Here is a 27,494-nt window from a genome sequence, read left to right on the forward strand (position 1 = left end):
ACATGGGATCTTTATTGTGGCTGGCAAGATTTTTTAGTTGTGGCATGCATGATCTTTAGTTGCGGCACGTGGGCTCTTAGTTGTGGCATGCGGGAACTAGTTCCCTGACCAGGGATCGAACCCGGGCCCCAGGAATTGGGAGCACAGAGTCTTAACCGTTGGACCACCAGGGAAGTCCCCCTCCTCCTTTTAAAAATATGTGTATATACTTTTTCCTTCTCTTTCTTTTATGATGTAAGATTGATTAAATGTCTGAGGATTCTTAGCTAATTATTTATATCCAAGAAAAAGGCCCTAAATTTAAAAAAACCTGAAAATTCTGTGTTGGTTAAGCTTATCAATAAGTGGGCTTCATTATCTGCTAAACAGGTGGCAAATTACCTTTTTGATAGGTGACCTCTTTATGTCAGTGTTTGTAGATCTTTTTCACTTGGGCAGTTCAGTTTCTCCAGTGGAAGGTTCTCCCCTCTCCTGCCTGGACAGTGTAAGTCTGGCTGCTGGCATTCTGGGACCTGCAGCGCAAGAGGCTGAGAGGAGTCTGACTGTTCCCTATGCAAGCCTTCTCTGAGTCCCTTTGTTTTCATTTAAGCATCTTAACTCTGCCCTCTACTACGTCTAATGTTAGCTCAGATACCAGAGACTCAGGCTTCTCTAGTTTAATTGTTCTCATTTCCCATCGGGTGGAAATGAGGAAGCCATCTGGCATGGGGATGGGGAGCTGGAGGATCAATTGCACTTTATGTGGACTATTTCTCCTGTTTACAGCATTGCCCCTTATTTGTACGTTCTGTGGTGCCTTGGTGCCTCCAATCCTTGAGCCTTTCTGCTTCTCAGCCGATTTCCCGTCCTCAGATGAAAACACCAAAGTAAAGGCTTTTGTGCCCTTTACTCTGCTGAATTAATAAACATGCATCCATTCTGTTTTACATCTTCCAAAAACCTGTTGGTTTCTCTTTATACTGCTTTCAATATCTCTCGATTGCTTTCTAACATTTAATGATGTTTCAGGGAAGAGTGGTTAACTAAAATTCCCTCCTTGGTTTGTTTTTAAAGCTAAAAGACAGACTGTGGCTTTGGAACTGCTTGAATCAGAAAGAAAATATGTCATTAACATCTCTCTGATCCTGAAGATTAAGGCAACATTCCAGGGGTCAGATGGAAAGAGGAATGCCAAAGAGAGAAGGTATCCATGTATTCATTGCCTTTGCTTTTCAGATTAAAATTTAAGGTAAGTTGTTTATTGTTTCCACTTTGGGAATTCTGGGACCTGTAAAGAGTTCCAGATATAGTCTTTGAAAAGAGAGTATCAGTGACAGCAGGTAACCCTTGGCAAGTCTCAAATTTAGATTCTGAGCAGATACGAAAATGAGTGTAGTCTCTGCGGCTTTCGGTGTCCCTGGCCTGTCTGTTAAGAACCTAAAAGAGGAATAAATGCTACAGTGAGGGAGGCATTCCTGTCTGTTGCCATCTGCATGTTCCACTGGGATCCTGGAAGACCCCCCGGAATCACTTCTCATGAAAGTACAGGGAATGGATGCAATGGAGGTCTGAAGTGGCCATTAGATAAATGATACAGGGCTGATATAGCTATGAACTTGGACCTTTTTCATTATTTGTTCACGTGATCCTGGATGATGTGTGAGTCGTGTGTGTGTGCACCTGTGTTGTGGTGCAGTGCTTCCAGAGGGCCTGTGATGGGTTACAACAGCTTGCTAGCCCCAAGGGTACAACACTCCTCCATCTATCTCTGTTTCCAAACTTCAGATTTGCTCTGCTTGCCTCTCTGTTGAGAGAAAGCAGGAAAGAGAAACTATGATTTGGTGGGAAAGGACTAATGTAATAAAGATGTAATAATCCAGATCAACTGAGGAAAAGGCCAATCCAAATAAATGAAAAGTCTGGGTGACAGACTACTGGAGACAAATACAGCATCGTGACTTTAAGCATTCTGTCGGGTAATACACTCTGCTGGCTCATAAACCGTGGGATGCCCTAATTATGTTTTCCTGATTCTTATCACCCTCCCACCCCCAATCTTACTTGGCTTTGCAGCTGCCAGCAGTACACCCAGTCACCAAAACGCAATGCTCCCCCTATCTGGGTGATTGAGGTAAGAAAATATTCCCTGACAAATCCACCAGTGGCTTAACAATTTTCAAGAATTGTTTCACTGGGACTTCCCTGGCGGTCCAGTGGTTAAGACTCCGTGCTTCCAATGCAGGGGGCGCGGATTCGATCCCTAGTTGGGGAACTAAGGTCCCACATGCCGCATGGTGTGGCCAAAATACAAAAAATAAATAAATAAAAAGGAATAAATTTCTTAAAAAAAAGGAATATTCATTGTTAAAAAAAAGAATTATGAAGCAAACAAAACAGAAAGCAGCAAGGAGCAGAAAGGGTAATGTGACACTTAAAGCTGTGAACAAGAGAGGCTCTGGATTGGGTTTTACTTTCTCTCAGCAGCCACCTAGATTCTTGCTGGTCCTTCCTTTCCCTTCTGGCCACTTGATTCCCCCTCCTTCACCCCAGTCGAGCTTGTCCTACCCTCCCAGATTGCCCCTTCTGCCCTCCGAGAAGCCTCTCCGGCCTCTAGCTACCTTGCTGTTGCCAAAGACTTGCTCAGTTTACATCGAAACCAATTTAAAACCCAGTGTACCTTTTGATGGGCTTTGCCTCCACACCTAAGATTCTAAGCCAGCAGCATCTCTTTCCAGGCTCTGGAAATGTGGGGATGGAGCAAGGAGAGAGTAAGGGAGGACTGTTTGCTCTGGAATACAGTAACCAGGCCCCACGCTTGGCACTTCATTTACATTAACTTCATGACATCGTCACAAGAACCCTGTGAATCCTACCTTATAGATGAAGAAACTCAGGTCTAGAGAGGTTTAAAGCCACCAACAGGTGCCAGAACTGAAGCCCAGGCCTGTCTGACCCTGTGTCTTCTGCCCTTTTGACATCACACTGCTTCCCTAAGGACCATGTGATGGCAAAGATACCACCTTGACTAACAGCAATATGCCAAGTGCCTCAGCCAGAAGCCGACTCTGTCTCCTCCTATTTCACAACTTACGCTTCTCTCCTAACCGCCCATAAGTTCTTACTTCAGATCTCAGCTGACTTGTCAGGTAGGGATATATTCTTAGCTCACGGAAGCTCTTTTCTACTTGCCCTCACTTCTACTTTTCATGACCCATTACTGAGGAAGAAGTGGGCCTTTCCCCAAAATCCTGAGATTAAAAAAAATTAAAAGTATCATGCCATCCTCAATGAAAGTAAGACAATGGCTATTTCTCGTATCCATGATAATGCTATTCATGTTAGTTATCTGATAAGCAAACTTTTTTTTATCTGCTAAGCAACCCAAGAAGAGAAAAGCTTCAACTTAGTATTCTTAGTGCTAATCTCTGGTTCTGAAGTTTGCAATGTTGCCCTTCTCCTACCTGGGGTTAGATCTTCATCCTCCTCCTTTACTCACTGTTTCTTTTTTTTTTTTAGCTTTCTGAAGCCTCCAGCTGTACTTTATTTAAATAGACCAGCTGAATGAAATACAAAACAGAATGAGATTATTCCTCTTCCCTACTGGCAGTGTTCCTCCCACGCAAAGATGAAAATTAATTTATTAACATTTACTATTTTTCCCATCACAAACTGCAAGCCTTCTGCATCTTCTACCCTCACTGAAAAGTCACCTGGGGGTGAAAACAACACCCACTACAACTACTTACCTGACACTCAAACCTGAGGTTGCCACGTCTTCTCAAGCCTATAAAATAAAACTTCAGGTTTTCCGCAGAAAAACGTGAAGCACTCAGGAGTCTCCTCAGGCTGTTTCAAGCCAGCCCTGCCCCTGGCTAAAAGGGCCTGACGCTACAGGGGCAAAGGCTGCCCGCTGAAGCCTGAGGGGGACGTGCAGGCTGTTGTCCATTTGTAGGAGGATCACAGAAGTTGGAGTTCTTGGCTTTTTCCGGTGTGATTCACGCACACAGAGCCACAACCTCAGGCTCAAACAGTCCTGTCTGAACCCTTATCAGGAGGGACAAAGCCAGCTCCACAGGATTGCCAGTTAGCCTTAGAAGCTAAACTGCAGGGCCACATCTACCAAGAGCTCAGCGAGCTGTGTGCTGCAGATCACCACCAGGTGGCACATATTTTAATTATCGATGACTCACCTTGCAGCTGAAGCTCAGGAGCTGTTTTGACTTAAGAGCTAAGTTATTAATTTGAAACTGTAACTGGATTTTCACTGATTGCTTTTAGTTTATTTTTCTCGTTGCTTGAGTACTGTATTGCGGGAGACGAAATTACTTTGAAGGCTTTAGAAAGAATAAACTACTCATGTTGCCATAATCTCACCCCTGGTAAGGGATAGAAAATAAGTTGAGCACGTAATACTTTTGTCTTAATGAAAAACTTGCTTCTGGGAGTCAGGTCTGGCTCCAGGCAAAATAGTGAAATAGATTAAGTGTGTCTGTGCTTCTTGCTTCTTTCTCTCTCTGCTCTCCACTTCCTGGCTTACCTCGTCCACACTCTTCCCTGATTTCAAATATTAACCTTATTAAATTAAAAAACAAATTTTAAAGCCTGTTTTCAATATTTGGTACAGAACCCACTGTAAACCATTGCTCTTCATGTAACTTACATGCTTCCATGATGCTTGATGGGAGCCTTAGCCTTTTCTGATCCTCATCCTGAAACCTTACTCTGTTAGCCCAGTGGACAGTCCAGGAGACATCTGGACTCCAACCAAGTTACCAGCTGTCAACTCTGCAAGTACACTGGTCACAGTGTAGCAGAAGGCAGCTTTCTAGAAAGAAAAAGAAAGGACAGGACAGGACAGGACAGGAAAGGAAGGAAGGAGAGAAAAAGAAAAGAGATAACCCAAGACATTATATAACCTACAGTGACAACCCATCACAAAGTCATATCTCACCACGGTGCCCTAACATCTCTCAGTGTCACACCAGGAATGTTACCCAAAGTCACTGTCAGCCTCTGGGTGGGGAGAAATCTTTCACATCTAGATCTTTTGCCGGTGCAGTGTTTCACTCTTTCAGTTTGATCAGTTGTGCTTTCCTCCATCAGATTTATGGTCTTCTCCCAGTCAAGACTGTCTCCCAGCCACTCCTCCAAATTCCCTTTGGTCTGGACAGGGATTACTTAGATCTTCTGAGCCCACTGCACCAGCCTAGCACAGGCCTCTCCTCCCACGCTTATGGATCAGCTGGCTCTGCATGTGTGGAGGCACAGAGGGTGGCGAGATGGGGGTGGAAGGAATCCTTGTATCTTTTCACAGGAGGATGGGTATCCCATTCCGGCATTTGTGTGTCTTCTCTGAGCTACGATCACGGGGGAGTCTTCTTTGCCTGGAGATGGGTTGAAAACACCTCCTTTCAAACTGGCGTCCTTCCTTCTGTTCTCAGCAAAGGTCTGCTTGTTTGCTGTTGGCAAAGCACCCCAACTGTCCACTAATTTACTCTCAGCAGACTCTGGGGAAATATCCAAATAAGTTTGGTTCTCAGCAACAAGCAGGCCATCACTTTCTTCTCTGTTAAACTTGTGGTCTTGGCCGCTCTCACCTTTTGAGACGGACTGCATTCTGCCTATGGAATGTGTTATCTCTGCTTTCACTTTACTACGGCTAGCCCTTGAATTCTTTGCGCGCGAAGCCAAGGACGCTTACTTGGCAGCCTGTCCCAGGAACCCGCCCGAGACCTGGGACATGACCATTCTCTTGCACCCCAATTTTCCTGCAACCTCTTTACAAAGGATATTAATAAATCTACTTCTTACCTAAAAGAAAAAACAAACAAAAAACCAACCAAACAAACAACAAACAAACCCTCCCCCAAAACCCTGTGGTCTTAAAAGCACAGGGTAACCTATTTTCAATCTCCCTAAGTTACCAAGCTGGAGCTGAAATCCTTGCTGTAGCCCCAGTAAGACTTCACTCTTTCTGTTTCTTCCTTCCTCGCTCCTACAGGCCTCTGCTCCCTCCCTTCTCCATCCAATCCCCCTTCTTCTTCCTCCTATGATTCTCTTTGTCTTTCCTCTCCCCCCATCCTCCTCTAACTTCTCTCTTCTTTCCTTCATTTCCTCTGAAAAAAATGAGGCACACTGAGATGGCTGGGGGGATGTGAGAGCAGGAAGGGGGCTCAGCAAAACTCCTGGGAGTAGCAGGCCAGGCCTAGTTTGTAGCCTCCCCCGGCAAGACTCCATCCTTGCCCAGATTCTTCTTAGAAACTGAAGGAAAGGGAAAAAGGAACACTTTTATGCCCTCATCCCCTGAGCTTTCAGTTGCCAGCTTTAAACAAAATTCCTCCTTACCTAAGTACAGTCTCCTACCCAGTAGCTAAGAATGACCCAGTGCCACCTTAGTGTCCTCATCTGCAGCATTAATTACAATAGACAATTTGCACATCAAGCGGGAATAACTTTAAAACGTTGAAAAAGATTTCCCTTAAAATTTCCACTGTCACATAAATAAGAGTGTACCAGTTAAGCTTTAAAAAGGCCATTCGAGTGATGTGCCCTTTACTAGTTCAATACATTCGTATAGGAGCCATCAGTAAAGGGGTCTTTCTATAGTCTGAGGATATCTGCTGTGAGGTTGACGATGACAGACTTTGTTTTGAATACTAAAGGCAGACCTGTGACTCAACATATTTTGAATGGCTGGGAAAATGGGACCTGCTCCATGTATTCTTGTAGAGCCTTTTCTTCTCTACACCTGGTTTGTGTGTCTATTCTGTTCCAAGCCTCTTCCCTGGCTCTTTACGGTACCTTGTCCAGCAGCACCTGGATTTGCTTCATGCTCTGCAGGAAAGGGTCTTGAAGTGGCCACGCCAAGGGGTCCTTGGAGATTTATTCCTTAAGTTAACAAATGATGAGGTAAGTTTTTTTCTTAATCCTTTATAAACTTGAATTATATGTGTCTGTGTCTCCCTTGTCTGTTTCTCTTAATAGAGCATCTAGAACCAGTGAATTTCAGAGTTAGAGGAACTCCTGAGATCTAGTCTAACCTCCTCATTCTACAGATAATGAAATAAAGTTCAAAGAAATTAAAAGCCTTGGCTGAAATCACCCAGCTATCTAGATATCTGTAGATCTGTGGCTAGAATCCAAGTCTTTTAACTTCCAGATCATCACTTTCCACTGTACTATAACTGCCCCCATTGAATATGCACGTGTATGTGTATGTATGTGTATAAGTATATATACACGCACATATATATCCATACATACATATAACATAAATATATGAGAGTCTGTATATATGTATATACTTTCACACACAATTTCATTTCCTAGAGATTTTTTAAAATGTGATGGGCAGCTATTTGTCTGGAATGTTTTTTGTTTTCACTTCCCTGGAGAAAGGATGCTAAGGTTTGAAATCTCTATAATGTTCTTCAAAGAAAGTATGATTTAGGCCACAAGTTGCAAACTCAAATGCCTATAGGGCCAGACAATGACATTAGTGAGGAGAAGTGAGCTGAATGTAAAACAATGTGGACTGCGGGGAAGTGAGCTTAAGTGGAGCACATATGCTTTCAACAAAGAATAGCTACTCAGCTTTATCCAGTTGTTATGCAGGAAAAAAGGACTAGAGTTACCAGAACTTCTGATATTTTAAGTGAAGCTGGAAATCCAGAATTTTGTACGAAATTTTCTTATTTTAAAAATATTGTGTGGGCTAATTAAAACTGGTCTGCAAGCCAGATTTTGCCTGCAGTTAACCTCTGCATATCGATGATTCTCAGCTGTGATTAATAATACAAAATTTACAAATTATTTACTCGTATAGAGTGGATGTAATACTATCCCTCTAATATCACTTTTACTCATTTGTATTCAGTATGCTTTCTTGAGCTGAAAATTGTTATATCTATGGGAGTATAACTTTGAAAGGTGAGAACTGTTTTCCTGAGGGGATATTCCATAGGTGAATATGCAATTAGTGGAAAAAGTCGAGAAACCCTGGTCTAGAAACTATGAGGTGAGTTTGACAAAGTTCCTCATTTAGATGTAGATGATTGAAGCATTTCATCATTAATGAAAGTAATTAAAAAACAAAATATGCATTTTTATCACTGAACAGCTTTTAAAAATATTTTTCAACTTACATGGCCCCTTCCCTCTGGTTTGGTTTATCATTTCACTTTCTCTCGTTAAAGCAGGGATACTGAGTTTTGTTTTCCAAATCCACAGGAATATTTTCCTTAAAACCAAAAATATTTTTAAGGTGAATTAAAAAAAAACTTACTACACACATTAAATGAATGATTAAAATCATCTCTGCAAAGTACTCCATTTAATATGCATGACTCTGTAAACATATTAGTTGTTATCATTCCTGTCTCCAGGTTCTTACCATGCCTTTTTCTGCTTGTTTTCAAGAATAATTTTTTGGATTATTATGTTGCTTACCTGAGGGACCTGCCAGAATGCATCTCTTTGGTTCACGTGGTTGTTCTGAAGGAGGTATGTGTGCACTGTCCTTTGGTTACATGTGTAACTATATGATGTTGCTCATCTGCCCAGAAACTACAGCACATGCACTCTGAGCTTGTTCTCCAGGCTGGGGAATGGCTTGAACAGAGCCACTGACATTCCTCCCTGGGGTTAAAGGAGCCCACTCAAGGATCAGTGCCATTGCTTTGGTCTTTGCTGTTCCTTGCTGACCCTCTGTTCCATTCCATTGGAAATACAGACAAAGTAAACAGCTATTCTAAGCAGAGATCTTCAGACTGCAGCTTTGCAGCCTTGAGGGGTTTTGGGTTTTACAGGCTCGGACAATATGAACTGAATATTAAATTCATGTTATCCTGTATCTGTCAGTTTATAAGATTATAAAATGGCTTTAGTCATGTTGCTTTAAGTATCGCTTCTGCAATGATATATTAGGTGCTCAATAAGCACATATAAATATAAGACAATTCAAGTTATTTTAGGTCAATAGAAAAGAACCATATCAGGAGCTCTAAAGTTAAGAGTTAATCAAGTTTCACAAGAGGTGAGAGGCTCCATTAACTTTCTACTTCAACCCCCTACTGCTCCCAACCCAGTACAATACCAACCACGTGTTAGCACTCAGCAAATATTTGAGTAAGGGAAAGGAGGGGAAGGGACATGGAAAAAGTCCAGCATGTTTCCTGCTGCCAGGCCAGCTGACCAGTTTCTAATCATACTCCCTTCCCCATTCTCACGAGGCTCCAATCCACCCTTAGTGCCTATTCGTAAACCACTGTAAAGATTACTGGCTGAAGAACCTTAATGAATTTAATCAACTCATATATAATTTACTGAATGCCCACTGTGCTAAGATGGTGTTGGAGGGTGGGGAAGAGGAGGGAGTCGTTGGGAAACTTGGGTGGATTCTAAAGAAGTGTATGACATGCTCCCTGCTAGAGAAGAGTTGTCTCCTTGAGCATGTCCCCCAACAGATCAATGCTGCCTGACACTCTAGATGAAGAAAATTCTCTTCAGAGAAGAGAGTAAACCCTTCTTACTCTGGGGGAACCGACTCTGGGGTTTGACAGCCAGAGCTGGGGGGACGCTGAAGACTGACTCCAACTTTCTTTCATTCAGGGTGATGAAGAGATTAAGTCTGACATCTATACACTGTTTTTTCACATAGTTCAGCGCATCCCTGAATATCTGATACATCTGCAGGTAGGTATGGCTGGCCAAGCCACTAAACTGATTTTCATGCTAAACAGGTGTTTTTGGCTTCCAATGAAAGACACTGTGAAGGGTCAAGGAATCATTAATATTTCTAAGAAGTGTTTAAATGATTTAGATTGTTATGCTCACCCCATCTCCACCTTGTGGTATGAGCTAGAATCTCATTCTCTAAAACTATTTGGCTTGTGACGCCAAAAATGAAGTTCTACCTTCATTGACCAGCAATTCACACCTATGCTGATCCAGGATCTTTCTATGGCAGCTCCTGCCAGACCCTGGATACCTATTCAGTCCCTTCCACCTTGGTTCTACAGCCATCTAAATGCACCCCTGACTACTACTTTCTTTTGGCTTGCGTCCAAGAGTCTACAATACATTGTGCTTATGTCTTGTGTCACAGGAGAAGCATGGAGAAGCTGATGAGCTGACTTCTTCACACCATTCTCCCGCAGGGTTTGTAGCATCTTGGAGGCAGTAGAATTGAGAAAGAGACTCATCAACACCCCTACCAGCCCCTCTTCTTCCCATCACCCACCTGTTCTGGTTTAATTGCTGACTGATCTTCTTAAGTAATTCAGTGAAAGCATCTCAGAAATGCTTGGGATTTGTCTCAGGTAGAAGTAGCCCAGTATTAATATTAAAAAGACTTTCAATTGTATGTGGCTTTAGATCTTAAAATCATTCTCTCACAGTAATTATCTAATTTAATCTTTTCAACAATCCCATGAAATAGGTATCATTATTAACATTTTTTTAGATAAGGAAATGGAGACCCAAAGAAGTAACTTGTCCAAGTTAAGACACCTGGTCAGTGAAAAAATATAGGCCTGAAACCCAGGTCTTGCAAGCAGGTTGTAAGTAAGCAAATAAGAGCCCAGATTCTGCTGTCTGACTTGAGTTCAAATCCTGACTCTGCTACACATTAGATGTGTGACCCAGTGAAGATTACTTAACTTCACTGTGCCTTGATTTCCTTATTTGTTAATTGGAGTAACAATGGCATATATCTAACTGGGTTATGGTAAAAATTAAATGAGAAAATAATGTAAAGGACTTAGTGCTTGGCAATAGGAAGCGCTCAATAACTGTTAGCTTTCCCAAATCCAGCCAGCATGCACATTCCACTATAGCACAGCAGGCAATGTAACAGGAGGGGCCCCTAGGCCAGGCTTGATCATAAACATCCCCTCACTTCCAGCCTTGATGCCTGACCTTCTCACCATTGGTCTGACTCCTTTGGGTTATAAGGCATTGCCTATAGACAGTAATTGTTAGAATGGCTCCATTACTTCAGAGAACTAATTAGTAGATCCTTCTAATTTTTCAGATGGAATTATGTTCAAATTCAACTCGAACAGGAGCAATAGTGACTATTATTTTCCCTTGGTGTGATGGACAAAGAGAACAGCAAGTTTGACTTTTCAGTTTGTAATTAAATTGGCCATTTGCATCATTTTGATTAAATGGCTACCAAACTCTCACAACAGATCAAGGCAAGGTACAGAAGAGACGAAACAACTTTTCATTCTAACTATGCAATGCTGCTTCCTTTTTTCCTCCATCCAGAACGTCCTGAAGTTCACAGAGCAGGAACACCCTGACTATTACCTACTTCTTGTGTGTGTTCAACGCCTGCGAGTATTTATCTCACACTACACCCTGCTGTTTCAGTGCAATGAGGATTTGCTTATTCAGAAACGGAAAAAACTCAAGAAGTAAGGTTCTGATGGTGCAGTCTAGAGGGTTGATCAAAGGTGTCTGAGAACAGGGATACAGACGGTCAATGTGAGTGTCTGTCACAAGTAACCACACTGAATGTAAAGCGGCTGAAATGCAGTGATGGAGGCGGAAGAGAAGAGAGAGCAGGGGAGGGAAGAGAGGTGACCAGGTTGGCTACAGGAGGGAGGTACTTACTACCTGGTGGAAATTAATTTAGAAAAATAAGCACTTTTACTCTAATGCTTATGCAGACCTTCTATTATCTCATGTTGCTAACCACCTCAAAAATAGCTGTTTCACTAAACTTGCCAGGTTTAAAGTTGCAGTTTAAAGGCCAGAATGTGATTTCTTTCATTAATTCAAGAAATATTTACTGAGCACTTATTGAATATCAGGCACTGTTCAGCAAACTGAATATACTGCAAAGAACAAAACAGACAAACATCTTTGCCACGTGGAGCTTGCTTTCTAGACCTGGGTAGCCAGTTAATAAATAAGTTAGATGGTTTAAGTGCTATGGATAAAAATAAAACAAATAAGGGAGGGGGTGGTGGTTGAAAGGATTTCACACTAAGAGGAAACAGGAAGGACTGATTAAGGAAAATCTAGGCTTATGAGGGAACAGAAGCAACTCATAACAAAGCTTCCTAATAACCTGGAATCCCTTCAACCTCATCCCAATCCAATGAGGGAAACAGAGTCATTTCTGTGCGTGCTTTACACCAGTGAAACATGCTATGTCCCAAACCAGGGCTCCTCTAATGGATGACTTCTCCTTATACTCCCCTTACCCCCAAACTCAATTCAGCCAATTAATCAGCATCCCAACTCCTACCCAGCATCCAGCTTGCACTCTATTATGTAAGCAACCTGGTTTGTAGAGAGCCCTGGAGAGACCGAGAACTTCACAGCTGAGCTTCATCTGAGAAATAGTCTGCCTTTCTTGGTATAATGTGTGTATTCAGAGAGCTGATTTCCCATTGTAGACCCTGAGAATAATTACCTCCATTCCATTAGGTCATCCATGGCGAAGCTGTACAAAGGGCTGGCTTCCCAGTGTGCAAATGCCGGGCAAGATGCTTCTCCCACTGCAGGCCCCGAGGCTGTCCGTGACAGTGGGATCCACTCCGAAGAGATGCTGCAACCCTACTCTCCTGCTCCCAGTTCTGGCCCTGCTGTCACGTAAGCACCTGTTGCTGTGGAAAGGTTAATGACAATGCCCTCGCCTCCCAGGCGGCCTGTGTGGGGGTAGCAGGCCAGCCTGTATTAGGAGTATGACCTACAGGACTCCTTCCTCCCTCTTGCCCCATCAGGTCCGTATGTGGCAGGCAAGCAGCTGACCCAAAGTTTGGATCCCAGAGGACGGTACTTATGTTAAAGAGCAGGCCTAGAGGCTGGACGTTACTCCCAACACTTTTATCACACATAACCACCCTCCACCTACAGCATGAGTCTCTCTGGGTTTGGACAATGACAGAGTGGAAGGGAGTGCTGTAAGATGACAGGAAAGCATTTTACAACCCCACAGAAAGGTGGGAATCCACTTAATGTCTACAAAAGATGTAGTGGAGAAAAAGGTTTCCCAGTCAGGGGTCAGAGGAAGTCTGGGCTCTGAGGATGAGAAATAGGTCAGAGGTGATACAGAAAGAAGGTTGTTTAGCCCTTCCCAATTCTCCTTGAAGCTTCTTCAGAAAGGGACTTCATGACCTCTGTTCTTATGACAGCTTCTCTGAAAGCTGTTCTGGGCAGTGGATGGATTTGACAGTCTCTTAAAGTCACTGCACACAACCCTCTCGCACACTAAGCTGGATTCTCATTCAGCCAACTTCTTGATGATCTTTAGGGTAAGGATTAGGCTATTTACATATCTGGAACTCATTTTACCTCTGAAGGATGTCAACTTGGCCACCTTTGAAACTGGGACTTCTGGAAGAATAAGGGAAACCAAAACTCAAAATTCCAAACCCCCAATTTACCAAATATAGACAATTCTCATAAAACTAATTCCTTAGACTATAATTTCTACTTTGGGTTTTATTATCTGAAGGAAAATTTAGAAATCATGCAAGAAGCTACTTTTCTAAAACTACAATGAAGTGAGAGGTAGGCAGTTGAGATTACTTCAATGTTTAATCCCTACAGTTTTTAGAATGCTAATTACAGTCACTGGAAGGAGCAACTGATCAATAACACAAAATAAATCCTGTTTGCTTTCTGCCCTTATCTCTTAAAATTGAGAACATTTGTCAGTGAGAGATGGAAGTGCAAATGTGGAGGCAGAAGGGAGAAATTTTATCATCATTCTGAAAACCTATGAGACATTCACTTTTCTATAAATAGAGCCCAGGATGATTTTCTTACTATAGAGAAAATCCTGGAAGTCCTATAAGGAGAGAACTCCTTACAGAAAAAAATACCTTTCCTGAGTGGGGAGTGGGAGACAGGAAGTGGAATTTTAGTTTGTGGATCACTTCAGCTCTTAGAACAGTGACAGAACTCTCTACTTTGAAGTGAGACAAATACAGCCAAAAAAAGAAATCCCTAGAGATTATATCCAGACTGAAGAAGATGGCTGCCGTTGCACTCTGTGCTAGAAACATAACCAGAAAAAAACCCAACAAGAGTCTTCCAAGTTAAAAGAGAATTCAAGTCAATATTTCATTTTACTATTTTTTTCACCTCTGTCAATGTGAGACCTAATTTTCATCTTAAGACCACCAGAGAAAGATACTCAGTGTTAGCATTTACAACTGCATTCTTTATGCATTTCTGTGGTAGAACTAAGTATGAATAAATAAACTAGCACAACCAGTTTGGGTCAGTGTGTAGTAGTCCACTCACATCTGTCTGGCAATTAATTCCAGCAGAACTGGCAAACCACATCCAATCTGATGGGTATTCTATCCAAGCATCCAATGTTATTCTTTATCCATGATTAACCAAAAAAACCCTGCATGAAATTGGGCATATTCAAAGTGACAGCCTTTTCATTTCAGTAATGTTTTTTTGGGTGGAAGTTTGAGATGACTTATATAGCATGCTTTATAGCCACAAGGAATTTTTAGTTTATTATGAAAATTTCAAACATACAGAAAAGTAAAATGGACACTAAACCCCACACACCAACATTCAGATTCAACGGTTATCAAGATTGTACTCCACTTACTTCATCTGGGAATTAATTCTTAAGCATTAAGATCCACGAGTTGAACACAAGTTGTTTCCATGATTTTACATGACTCTGCTAGGGCAAGAAAGGGAGAGAAGAGAGAAAAGAGGTGCCTTGGGGCCTTGACAAGTGGTGGGAAGGGTCGGAGATTCCACATGGGGAATGATGAGCATCCTTGGCCTACCAGCCATCTCTGCGCAGTGCCTCTGGGCTCAGACGGGTACTTCCGGCATCCCCTTCACAGATGGTCATTTTCACTCTCCCACTTGGGGGACCAGGGCTCGTGGGGACTCCTTAATCTGAGAAGCCTGTGGCGCGTGGTAGGTAACACACGTAGGCGGCTGGGAGGGACGGAGAGGAGGGAGTCGGCAGTTTGCACCTAAGCGGTATCCGGCAGGCAGTGTGTTGGTCCCGGCCTTGCGCTGCTCGGTGAGAGGCGTGCACTAACAAACCGTAAGCACACTTGTTTTGTATTCTCTTTCCCCTTTAAAGACATTTGATGCCCCCAGTGAAGAAAAGCCAACAACAGCAAAGCTTGATGGAGAGCATGCAGCCCGGAAAGCCCAGTGACTGGGAGATAGAGGGCAGAAAGCACGAGAGGCCTGAGAGCCTCCTGGCGCCGGGGCAGTTCTGTGCCGCCGAGCAGGACGTGAAGGCGCTCGCTGGGCCCCTGCAGGCCATCCCGGAGATGGACTTCGAGCCCTCTCCGGCCGAGCAGCTGGGCAACGTGGAGCGCTCCCTGCGCGCCCCGGCCGAGCTCCTGCCCGACGCCCGCGGCTACGTGCCCGCGGCCTACGACGAGTTCGAATACGGCGGCGAGATCTTCGCGCTGCCCGCGCCCTACGACGAGGAGCCCTTCCAGGCGCCGGCCCTCTTCGAGAACTGCTCGCCCGCCTCTTCCGAGTCCAGCCTGGACATCTGCTTCCTGCGGCCCGTCAGCTTCGCCGTGGAGGCCGAACGGCCCGAGCACCCGCTGCAGCCCCTGCCCAAGAGCGCGACGTCTCCGGCGGGCAGCAGCAGCGCCTACAAGCTGGAGGCGGCGACGCATGCGCACGGCAAGGCCAAGCCGCTGAGCCGCTCGCTCAAGGAGTTCCCGCGCGCGCCGCCCCCCGAGGGCGTGGCCCCGCGCCTCTACAGCACGCGCAGCAGCAGCGGCGGCCGCGCGCCGCTCAAGGCCGAGCGCGCTGCGCAGCCGCACGGCTCGGCTTCCTCCGGCCGTGGCGCGCCCAGAACCTTCTTTCCCCAACAGAGGTCCCAAAGCGAAAAGCAGACCTATTTGGAAGTAAGGAGGGTAAAGTAAAACCGACCCCAAACCCACAGCGCTGGCAGCCCCGGGCCTAGGTCTTCAGGGTGCAGCCTGGGCTCACCTAGCGTGGAGGGGAAGCAGGCTGGCTGGGCGAGGATGTTGAGGGAGAGCCTGGGTTAAAGGCTTGACTATCAGTGGCCCTCGGAGGAGAGCGTTAGCGCCCACTCTGCAGTGCTAGGACACAGGAGTATGCCTTACCTATATATGTAGGACGCCCGAAAGACTAGGACTCCTAGTAGACCTGATTAAAACACCCCCCCCCCACCCCCACCCCCCCACCCCCGCCAAATGAAAGAGTTAGAGGTGTTCTCTGCCTTGCTGCTTAAGCTGTGGCACCTCCCAGCTGCACTTCACTTGCGGGGCACTGCACGCAAGTCCCAGGCCTGTCTGTTTCTTCCTTTGCCTGTTAGGCGCACCCCTTGTTTACACGTTCAAAATATCGAGCCCTGTGTGCCAGCCTACTGTACTCCCAGACCTGCACCCTTGTTTGTAGCTAGGGAGGAGGCAAGTTGCCCTCTCTCACTGAGGACTCCCTGCAAAATTGACTGCAAAGTTCATTACCGCTTGCTTTCCTTTTGCCTGGAAAACGGTGTCACCTTACTTGGCAGACTCCAGTGGGACGAGGACAACACAAAATAGTCAAGGAAGCATTGACTCACAAACACCTTCTTTGGCCTCTATATCGATGTTTGGTATTTTGATGTCTAACCTTGGAGTCTGCAAGCCTTGGGAGATTTAAAGAGGTGTTTAAATACACATCCATGAAAGGACTAATAGTTCCTGAGCAAATAATTTCTCTGCACGTGATTGGAACAAAGGCAATTTCTGATTGAACGGAGTAAACAGTGTAGCTTTGACCTGTGCCCCCATCCTTCCTGTTAAACATTTTAGAAGTGGTGGTTAGGGTTTACAGGGCAACTCTGTATTGATTGATACATCTTGAAAATGACAGTCCAGGACTGCCTTTACCTGCACGACGTATCCCTTGCATCCAGCACTAGGGATCCTTTGCCTAGGTGAGAAAGGGTTTCTCCCAGGAATGAGGGCCCTGCATTCCACCTGTTTCTATTTCCAAGTGAATGGGAAGAGATCGAAGATCATTGACTCCTTTCATTCATTCATTTTTCAGCAAACACTGAGCACCTGCCTTGCACCAGGCTCTGTGTGAAGTGCTGAGGGTTCAAAAATAAACGGCATCCAGTCTCTGCCCTCCAAGGCCACTGGCTTAGCCCAGGAAGGAGACGCATAAACACAGAATTATAATAAATGGTGGAAGCACATGGGAGGGTATTAAACCCTCCTAAGGTGATGATGGTCAGAGAAGTCTCCTAGATAGTTTGAACGTCTGAATTCAATTTTAAAAGCTGCTTAAAAGTTGGCTAAGTGAAGAGAGGGGTAGGGAAATATGAAAAAAGGCTCATGGGCCTTTTACAAAAACGGCAGGGTGAGTTTTTCTTTGTAAGTATTGTCCCAGGTGGGAGTGGTGGACATTAGGCCAGAGGAACATGAAGAGCCTTGGAGCTTGCCGCCCACCTGGACTCCAGAAATCAAAGTCTGTGTCTGCTTCCTGAGAGGGCAGAAACGCCTTAGTGTGCCCAGCTAAGGTTGCTGAGTTTCCCCAGGATTCTCAGATTTCCTTCTGCCTCTGATTTTCAACTCTAAACTTTATAAAATTCTATTAGGTAAAATTTCTTAGACAAATCAAAGTTAGGTGTGTGTCAAAGTTTAAAAGTTCATTAACAAGGGAAGTAGAAAGGAAATAATAGTGCCAATTCAAAGAGACTTGGGATGGGCAGAGATATACATACAAAATCTTATAACTAGTATAGTCTAAGCTGCAAAGAATGCTTTTATTTCATATGTTCATAAAAATGTCTTTTTTTCCCTAGCTGATGTGTGAAAAATTGGAAGCTCAACAATTGCTAGGCAAAAACCATTAATCAGAGCGAGATGGGGTTTTAGTTGCAAAAGATTAACCCTTCAAAAGCCCCATCTTTAAAGATATCAGCTCTTTCCTGCTGAGATGTGCAAAGTTCCTAGGGTTCCAACTCCTCAAATATACTCTGTGTATCGTCCACCCCTGCCCTCAGAGCCAACCAAACCCTAGTCTTTAGTGTTCTGTTTCTAAGAGTCAAGAAAGAAGACACTATGTTTTAGAGGAAAGAGCACCTGACTGGGGTGTCAGGAGATCCCGGTTCTAGTCCTGACTCTGCTGCCAGAGAGCTGTGTGCTTTTGGACAAGTCATTTGGCTGCTCTGTGCCTCCAGTTTTCTCATCTGTGAAATAAGACAATCTATACCTACCTCACAGGGTTGTGTGAGGATAAGGCCAAATAAGATAAAGTTTGTGAATATGCTTCGTAAAGTATGGAATGCTGTACAAATGCAAGATATTATCAAGATGATTCCACAGAAAGATTTTCCTAAAACTATTAATAGATTTAGTCCTAAAAAGTCCCTAAAAGCCCACTTCTCAAAATATGGTCCTTGGGCTAGTAGTAAATGTATTACTTGGGAGCTTGTTATAAATGCAGGATTTGGGCTCCACCCGTGACCAACTTAATCAGAATCTGCATTTTATCAAGATTCCCAGGTGATTCATACAAACATTAGGTGCAGGTGGGTTGGCACATACCTTAAACTGCTGGTTTTCAAAATCTAAGTGTGCAAAAAGATTTTCTAGGCCTAACTTCAGAGATTCTGGTTCAGATAGTCTGGCTTGGGGCTCAGGAGTTTACATTTAAATAAAGGCCCCAGTTGATCCTGTAGCCCCAGGACCACACTTTCAGAACGCTACACTAAGCCATTAAGGTGTTGATCTCCGTGGTTTAGTTATGAATCTTCATAGAATCTCAGAGACTCTCTAGATCTGCTACTACAACCCTGAGTTAAGGTCTCAAAGTCAAACCCATATGTTTCCTGAAAAAAATTTGTCCCCACTGTTTGCTCTCTATCAGCAAGCATTCACCGATCCAATTCATGAACGTTTCACGATGGTTTTTGCTTTGACTTCTCGGCTTCTCTTTTTGGTTCAAAGTTAAGTAGCTATTTTAGGTTGCTTTTTAAAAAGAAACTAGAGAGTTCACAAAAGATAGAGGCTTGCTTTTAATTTATTTTAACTTTACACTGTAAATAGCATGGATTAAGAATTGTAAAAGGCATGCGTGCAGGTTGGAAATAGGAGTTGACATTAATTTCTAAATAGATCCGACCTCTCAAAAACTCCTTCCATCATTAATGTCTAAAGTGGAGAATTAGGAACACGAATTTAAACTAGTATGAAAATCAAGAAACTTTTTTATTTTGTAGAAAGAGAAACATAGCCAGGGATATGAGGGGACTACTGCTGGTTTTCCAGCAAGACAATATTGTTGCCAGAAGAAGTTAATCTTCCTTTATTTCCTGATCTTTAATTATTGTTATATCATAACCCTACTCTAGACTATTTGCCTTGATATGTAGAAAATACTTCTACACTCAGCAGAAAATTATCCTCTTTTCAACGACTGGTTTCTTAATTAGCCTAGGTTTGCTTTGGTTGGAATAGGGTGCCCGCCATTAGCCTTTTGGAGTGGGAGAGGAAAGTGACAAGTTAAAAAAATTGTCCCATAGTCAGGATCAATATTAACTTTTGAAAAGAGTAAAAATACACCCCTCTTTTATGTTTTCAGGAGATGCATTTAGAAGACGCCACGAGATTCTGTCCAAAGGAAGAAAGAGAAAGTGAACAAACATCTTTCAGCGATCAAAACCCCAGGCAAGACCAGAAAGGGGGCTTTCGCAGCTCCTTCCGCAAGCTCTTTAAAAAGAAGTGAGTAGCCCTTAGACAAGACAGCATTGTAACTCATTTCCCTGTGGGCTAAGTCTTGAGGTTTTAACAGTAATAAGTATCAAGTAGCCTGGTTTCACACAACTGCTTCAAGCTCAGTGCCTGCACCCAGTAGCCACGATTCCTGCCAGGTGAAGATGTTTCTCATTGTGATCTCGTAGAGTAAAAGCAAACTCAGCTCTGTCCTCTGCTGCTTCTGTCTTTTAGCCCTACTTCCTTGTTCCCAAAGTCGTGTGTTCTGAGAGGAGTGAGCAGAGGAGGTCCCCTAGGAAATCCCCTTTGGCTGGGAGGAGTGGGATCCACCATTGGAGTTGGGTGTAATGGGTGCGCCAGCAGGATCTCCCCACCTGTGGAAAGTTTTCTAAGGCATCACAGCGCTTCTGCCTGTAGGGGCCTATAGTCATCCTGGTTGCTAGTGCATATTTCTGGGGACTTCTGCCAGTGTTTTCCTTAGCAGAAATGATTGAATGGATTTGGCTTGGGTCCTAGTTAAAAAAATCACTTTAATGGAGTTTCCATACTCCATAGGAGGCAAAAACAAGGCCTCTCCCTCCTGTGATCCTTCTAAGATTCTCGGTCCTTGCTGTGTGGAATCACCCACCTGTCATTTCGGTCAGCACTTATTAGCACTGTCTCGCAGACTGGGAGACCATGGCCAAACCCCAGCATGAAATGTAAGAAGAAAGAGCTGAGCGTTAGCATTTGATGGTGGGGGGGGGGGTCTCCAGTCCAGCCATCGCGTGCCTGGAAGATGGCTGTCTCTCTCTCCACTGGTCCTCAGGCCTGTTCCCTCTCCCTTAGAGAGATTTCGCCTGCTACTTAGTTTCTCTTGGAAGAGGAGGTTCTTGAAGTGAGTTTTAAACAGTAAATCTTCCCATTTTAGTGGATGGAAAAGTTAAAGACACTATGGCTGACTTTACAGAGCTGCTGATAAGTGACGAAGCACAGGGAAATCACTTTCTCCTGATTTAGGTAATGGTCTTGATGGAAGAATTGGGGGCAGGCCTGGAGTGAGAACTTTTTTTGATGGTTTGTCTAATTCCTCTCTGATAGGGAGGGTAGTACTGAGATTAGTAGGTCTCTGATTGTTGGGCCCACCTGTTGTGACAGGAAGAAGAAGGAAAGGGGGAGAAACTACTGCAGTGAGACAGCCCCACTCCATGAGTCCCCTTACAGTTTTGCTAAAGTAGCCCCGTGCGTGCATGACTATTGCTAGATCCGCTTTATTCTGGGGGTAATGAGCTGAGAATTGTTCCCCTCTCTCTAGGATCATAGATTTAGATCTTTCCTGACCCAGTACCTATTGTCAGGTTTTTTAAAAAAAAAATATTTATTTTGGCTGCTCCGGGTCTTTAGTTGCAGTGTGCACGTGGGATCTGGTTCCCTGACTAGGGATCGAACCTGGGCCGCCAGCATTGGGAGGGAGAGCCCCCTACTGACAGGTTTGACAGGGTGGAGAGAACTGGAGGCAGACAGCTCTCCAGCCTGACCCTGGGATTTAGGCTTCTGAAATCTTCTGAGGGCTCCAAACTCCTAAGGACACTGCTTGAGCCTATCTTTTTATTTTATTTTATTTTATTTTATTTTATCTATCTATTTATTTATTTAGTTTTGGCTGCGTTGGGTCTTTATTGCTGCCCACAGACTTTCTCTCTAGTTGCGGCGAGCGGGGGCTCTTCTTGGTTGTGGTGCGCGGGCTTCTCATTGCAGTGGTTTCTCTTGCTGTGGAGCACGGGCTCTAGGTGCGTGGGCTTCAGTAGTTATGGCGCACGGGCTCAGTAGTTGTGGCTCGCGGGCTCTAGAGCACAGGCTCAGTAGTTGTGGCACATGGGCTTAGTTGCTCCACGGCATGTGGGATCTTCCCGGACCAGGGCTCGAACCCGTGTCCCCTGGACTGGCAGGCGCATTCTTAACCACTGTGCCACCAGGGAAGCCCTGAGCCTATCTTTTTATTTTTACTTATTTTTAAGCCACAGTACTTCCCAGGAAAACAGCCACTTTTTGCCCAGTGCCATTTATAGTGACTGGGTGCTGTCTGTTAGAAAGCAATGAGTAATGGATCCACCATGGCTCCTTTACAAATGCCCGTTTTTCAGGGATGCAAGAAAACACTCTGCCAGTTACCTGAGGCAGAGGGAGTGGGCTTTTCCTCTCTGTGTCCAGTGGGCTTGTCCTCTCTGTATCTAGGAGCAATGGGTAAGAGGAAGAACTTTCTAAAAATGCAGCTGCCTGGAACTGGAGCTGGCTGCCTCACGAGGGAGTGGGTTCTCTTAAGGAGAAGCTAGATGACCCTGGTCAGGGATGCTGTGAAAGGGATTGCCACACTGGGTGGGAGATCATTGTCACTTGAGTGCTTTCTAGTCCTGAGATTTGCTTTATCTGTAGTTTGACTTTGTTGTAGATCAGTCTGGGTGATCACCTCTTTTTAACACCTGAAACAAGAAATTAATGTGGCCTGGGACCTCTAATTTTAAAGACTCACCATGTAGAAGACCAGATGTTGTCTTTCTGTAGCCTCCCCCACCCCTTGGTTCAGTGCTGAGCACGTGCTGTGGACTCTCCAAATTTTCATGTTGGTTAACTGCTTTCAGCCCTCTTGCAGCTTTTTGGGATCCTTTTTAGAGGGCCAGAGTCCTCTTATCCTTTTTCATAGATGAGTGCCTCCTGCATCAATCCAACTGCTGCCACCAATCCTGGTACTGCCTTTGTATTTCAGATTTGAAGTGTTACACGGATGGAAGTAAAGGTGGCGCCACACAGATGGCTGCTCCCTCTGGCAGGCTTTCCTGGCTTTTTAGATCTTGTGTAGAACTGTGAGCACCATCATGTGATGCTTGCTTATCGCCTCGTGTCCAGGGTGCTGCGGTGGGCACTTTGGGGACTTGGCATGGGATAAAGGAGCAGCTCCAGTAGCTTTTCCTGAGTATTTTCATCCAAGAACCATGGAAAGTTTGTTCCATTATGCTGAAGTAGAGACGAAGGGCAGGGAGGCCCCAGTGTAGCACAGAAAGGTCAGTGGCTCTTAACTCAGATGAGAACCCTCGATTCTTCTCATTAATGGAACATCCTTTATTATATGCACGTGCTGTGCAAGATGCTTGTCTAGGAATTGTGAGTGGCTTGGTTGGTCACAGCTGTTAGTAGGAACTTGCACCCTGAAGCCAGGCATGCGGACAGGTACAGGGGCGGACAGGTACAGGGAGGAACCAGAAAGAAGGAGAATCAGCCCATTCTCCTCCCATGTGTTGGGAGGTCAGGCTGGCAGCAAGCTCTGGGACTTCAAGACGTGGTTCATCCCGGGTACTGGAGTCACGTCAGAGGCTGGCCTCAGAGGCCCAAAAGGGACCAGTGCCAGAAAAGCCATGTGTGTCACATCAGGGGCTCGCTGCCTGCCTCTCCCACGGCCCTCTGGAGGCTCACTCCCGTCTGCACTGACACACGTTTTGTATCCATAGGGGCTTGTTTGGCTGGTGGGCCCACCCACCCAGAATGCTGCTTCGGGACGAAGCTAGGCATGGAGCCAGATGCAACAGAAAACCTGAGAAAGGGTTCTCTTCCCTCTGAGGCTGGGAGGGCCGAATGCTCCTACCCACAAGAATTCAAAAGGGAGAGTCAAGCTGACATCATAAAACAAAAAAAATCCTGAAAAATGCCCAAGATATTTGGGGAAAAGGATGACGCTCTGATTGTTTCTATCTCGGGCACATTTGTCCTGGGTAGATGCCAGGTCATGTGTCCCTGAGAGCTGCCCAGAATTGGTCAGAATAAAGACTGCATATCTTAAAGTTGGAAAATGTTAAATGATTTAAAAAATTTTCAATGACGATTCTTAGAAGACAGGAACAGACCTAATGTGATAGACTGATGCTGGACTGAATCCTTGTCCCCCTGCCTTTGAGCAGGACGGTAGGCAGACTATCCCATTCTGCAAGGATCTATCTGGAGGCTTTCAAAAACTTAAATCTAGACTGTCCTGAAGCCTGAGACAGATGCTACTTCATCTTTATACATAAATCTTGCACTTAAGCTAATAAGTAGTCTTGGTTGGGGGTGTGCATGGGGGAAGAAGGGTTACGTAAAACAGCTTAGGGGCAGGGAATGTAGATGCTTTCTCTTTTTATCCTCAACTCTGGGGGGAGTGGAAGACAAAGAGTATGGCTTCCAAATGATTAATTCTGTTTCCTCACCCATTTCTTCCTCTTTAGCACTTTGTAACTCACATGCCTCAGAGTGTCTCCTTCCCAGTCAGCACCCTCCCTCTACCAGTCGCATCAGAATCTCTTATTTTCTTAACCACACACTGCAGAGAGAGCACTTCTGCAGGGCCTCATATGATTGTCAGTGAATCCACTTCGTGTCCTGTCAGCTGTCTTTGCATCTACTCAGCCTTGGCTATGGAACAGACCATGCAATAGAAAGGACTACTAAAGAATCAATTGATAACTTTACCCTCACCTTCTTCTCTGCCTCCTTAGAGCCTATCTCAAGTTCTTTCTCCATTCTTACCCACTTTGGGGTTCTCTCTCATTTACCATTTCACTTCCTTATACAACTTGAAAACTGAAGGAGATGGCTGAAAGGATAACATTTACTTAAACCTGATTACAGATGTTACTCAGTAGGTCACTGGAAATCAGTCACTAAGTTAAGGATCTTCAGTGTTCTAGGTACTGTCATTAGGAGCTTACGATCCAAATGTAAGAGTAACCTAGCTACAAGGTTTAGTACCTAGAACATAGTAACCCCTCTACAGATATACTTTAAATGAACATTCATTTGTCACCCTGTTGATTACCTGGGCCAACTGATTTGGCTGACAGGATGGGTGTTCCCCTGCTCCCTTACTTCTCCATCTGCATGTTCCTAAAGCTTTCAAGGCGGAGTCTTTCCATCAGAAAACCAACCCTTCTTAAGTCAGAGGGTCCTGCAGCACTAATTCCAGCCCTCCTCCCTTCCCCCGCTCCAAACAAACTTTAAGGCTTACCATAGCAAACTGCTACTTGTATGACCCACCCAACTTGTGATTTGTCTTCATCCCTGTCAGTTGAGTGGAAGGAAAGTTAGTGACAGGTCCGTTCTTTCCCGTCAATTATTTGGATGGCTGTGTCGGAATGTACTAGGTGCTGTCCTACCCTTACCCAGCAAGCGTTTGCCTTCCTAGCCCTTTATGTGTTCCCAGTTCTGCCCTGCAGTCAGCCAAAATGGCCCCAGGAACTCAAAAGCCATTTCTGTTTTATCGAGAAAGGGGATAAAAGCAAATACACTAGCTCTTTCTCCTAGATTCTGCAGCTTATGTCTCAGTAATTTAGGTATGCATTACTCGAGAGCCACACCTTTGGAGGAGTCCATGAGTTTAGGTGGCCATATTTCATTAGAAAGAAACCAGTTAAAAATATCTTTAAAAGGATAAAAATGAGCTTTTAGTCATAGCTACAGTAGAATGCTGGATTTTGAAAATGATTAACAAGTTAGTCATTAGTTAATTGTTAGTTAATATCAAGACCTGTGGAGCCATTCACACACCTGCAGACATAGAGAAGGTGGTTTGTGAGAAGAGCAGTTAAAGAAAAAACTAAGCTGAGTTTGTGGACCTTGAAAACTAGACAGGGCGATTTTGGCATTTGTTTCAGAAATGGGAACGCAACTGGTGAAGATTTCTGTGGTCCTTGGGGCTGGTGGTGACATCAAAGCTTTCCCATTTCCAGGTAAACATGAAACAGTTGCATGTTGGAACCATCAAAGTATGACATGTTGGGTTTTGGAGAGATCAGATATAGCTAAGAGGGGAAATGGAAGGTAAAGATTTTAAGTTTTGAGCAATGACCTTCTGATGAGAAACTGTCATTTGGGAAAACAATTAAGAAACACCAGCCAGATTCAAATCTTGCTTCCTACTTCCTGCCCCCCAAACTTTAGGCGTTCTTAGTCTTCTGGATAACAGAAGATATGGGGAAAGAAGGACATGGTCAAAAATCTATCTTCCTAACATTTTGGGTGCAGTGTACTAACCAGGGAAGATCTGAACTGGAGGTAGCTGGGAGTTCTGAGAGAAGGCCTGGAGCTTCAGGGCGGGACCTGTGGAGGTGGTCTCAAGGGAGAGTTCCAGGGGGTCTTCTGCGCTGAAAAGGAAGAGGACTTTCACCCCACTCGGCTGTCATCTTATTGAATGAATACCCAGATGTACTCGGGTTGGATAGATAATATGCACTGGGATAAACGGAAAAGTGCCCCTTACTGACCAGATGTAGAGAGTGTGGTAGGCAGCTAGGGTTTCATCTGTGATACCAAATATCAGGGCCAAAAGTAAAAAAATCCAATCAGTCATCAGGCTTCCAGACATCAGGGTTTTAGCCTTTGTGTGGCTCCAACTTCTTCCCTTGAATAATGTAAAGGAGTTTGAACTCTGCCCCATTAATTCAGTAAATGATAGTCGTAATTAACTTATCTAATAGCAACAATGAGGACACCCAAAGCGTATCAGTGATAGTGAAAGAACTTATCTTTCTTTTGTGGATAGTGGAAGCATGCCTGACTCTGCCTTGGCATATGGAGAACGTGCTCAGTTGTGCAGGAGCTTTGGACAAAGAACTTCATGTCTAATGTCACTGTCCTACACCTTGCATGAGGTCTTTTGATATTGGTTCTTAAGTCACTGGGCTAGTTTTACTCATTTTAGCTCAGGGTTTAAGCTAGCCAAAGGGCCCCAGCCTAGTTTATCAGAGGTTATTTCCAGAAAGCCTCCTCCCTCTAGGGACTTCTGACATGAACAAACTGGAGAAGGTGCAGAGCTGGAATGGATTACCCAACTGGCTTAACCAAGAGAAAGGAAGAATACACCCTCGACTGGGGACTCAATTGGACTGTTTTGAGTTGTTGCCTCTTGATTGGGCTTGGTCTCCTATGTGGTGGCTGAGATAATAGAATCTCCCTAATCTGATTACTGTACTAATTTCTGCATTCTACCAAATGTAGCATATATGTGTGGTTGGCTTCAATAAATTTTTCATTTTAAAATGAAAACAAGCAAAAGCAAGAGTTTGTAATGTAACGCCCAAATTAAGTAAAGGCCCTTGATAACCTTGGTTGAGAACAATGAATTCCATCCCTTAAAATTTAAGGGCCTTGCTAATTTGTGGAGTAGTTACTTGATCGAATCAAAATAGGATTTATTGAATTTTCTAAGCCTTTATTCCCCTTTTACAATGTTATTACACAGTTTCTTACACTGACATACACAATTGTCACAACTGTTCCCATAAAGCATTAGAAAGGTAAATTCTTTATGTTCACTGCAAATCTTAGTTACACATGTCCTGAGTCATGAAATTCAGGGGAAGTTAAAAATTATTCCAGATCTAGGAGGCAACTGTTTTACAATTGCAAAACAATTTGGATAGATAAAATATTTGAAAACAATTAAAACCAAATCAACCTGTACTTTATCTGTGTGCTGAGATTTTAGGTCCAGTGGATCAGAATACAGGGAAAAAACTAATGAGAACCCCTCAATGGATCCTTCACCCACCAAACAAGATTTCTTCAGAAACCGACTTGCTCTTGCAAATGACCTTGACCAAGGAACAGCTGTGTAAAACATACTTACAGTTGTATTGTCAAGTGGTAAGATGAGGATAAAAAGCTTGTATATATCTGTGTAGGAATATATATATATATATATATATATATATATTGATGTATAAATCCCTGAGGAAAACTAATATAAATACTTACATATGAAACTATATCAACAGACAAGACATTGAAAAGATGAAGATTAGTCTGTGCTTG

At 44.1% G+C, this 27,494-nt stretch overlaps 1 protein-coding gene across 1 annotated transcript in view; it reads left to right on the forward strand.

Annotated features, from left to right (window-relative positions):
* Nucleotides 1-27,298, forward strand: part of ARHGEF33 (Rho guanine nucleotide exchange factor 33) — a gene marked incomplete at both ends in the record, with an annotated part of 46,400 nt that extends 19,102 nt beyond the window's left edge. The window contains 9 exons of the mRNA XM_082672082.1: nucleotides 1,054-1,183; nucleotides 6,756-6,888; nucleotides 8,398-8,481; nucleotides 9,589-9,672; nucleotides 11,251-11,399; nucleotides 12,421-12,585; nucleotides 15,065-15,863; nucleotides 19,549-19,688; nucleotides 27,169-27,298. Of these exons, the coding sequence (XP_082528208.1) occupies nucleotides 1,054-1,183; nucleotides 6,756-6,888; nucleotides 8,398-8,481; nucleotides 9,589-9,672; nucleotides 11,251-11,399; nucleotides 12,421-12,585; nucleotides 15,065-15,863; nucleotides 19,549-19,688; nucleotides 27,169-27,298 (1,814 nt within the window). The remainder of the gene's footprint in view (nucleotides 1-1,053; nucleotides 1,184-6,755; nucleotides 6,889-8,397; nucleotides 8,482-9,588; nucleotides 9,673-11,250; nucleotides 11,400-12,420; nucleotides 12,586-15,064; nucleotides 15,864-19,548; nucleotides 19,689-27,168) is intronic.
* Between the last annotated feature and the right edge of the window lie 196 nt (nucleotides 27,299-27,494).

Source organism: Grampus griseus (genome assembly GCF_964374135.1).
Source record: "Grampus griseus genome assembly, chromosome: 15".
NCBI classification, from domain to species: domain Eukaryota; kingdom Metazoa; phylum Chordata; class Mammalia; order Artiodactyla; family Delphinidae; genus Grampus; species Grampus griseus.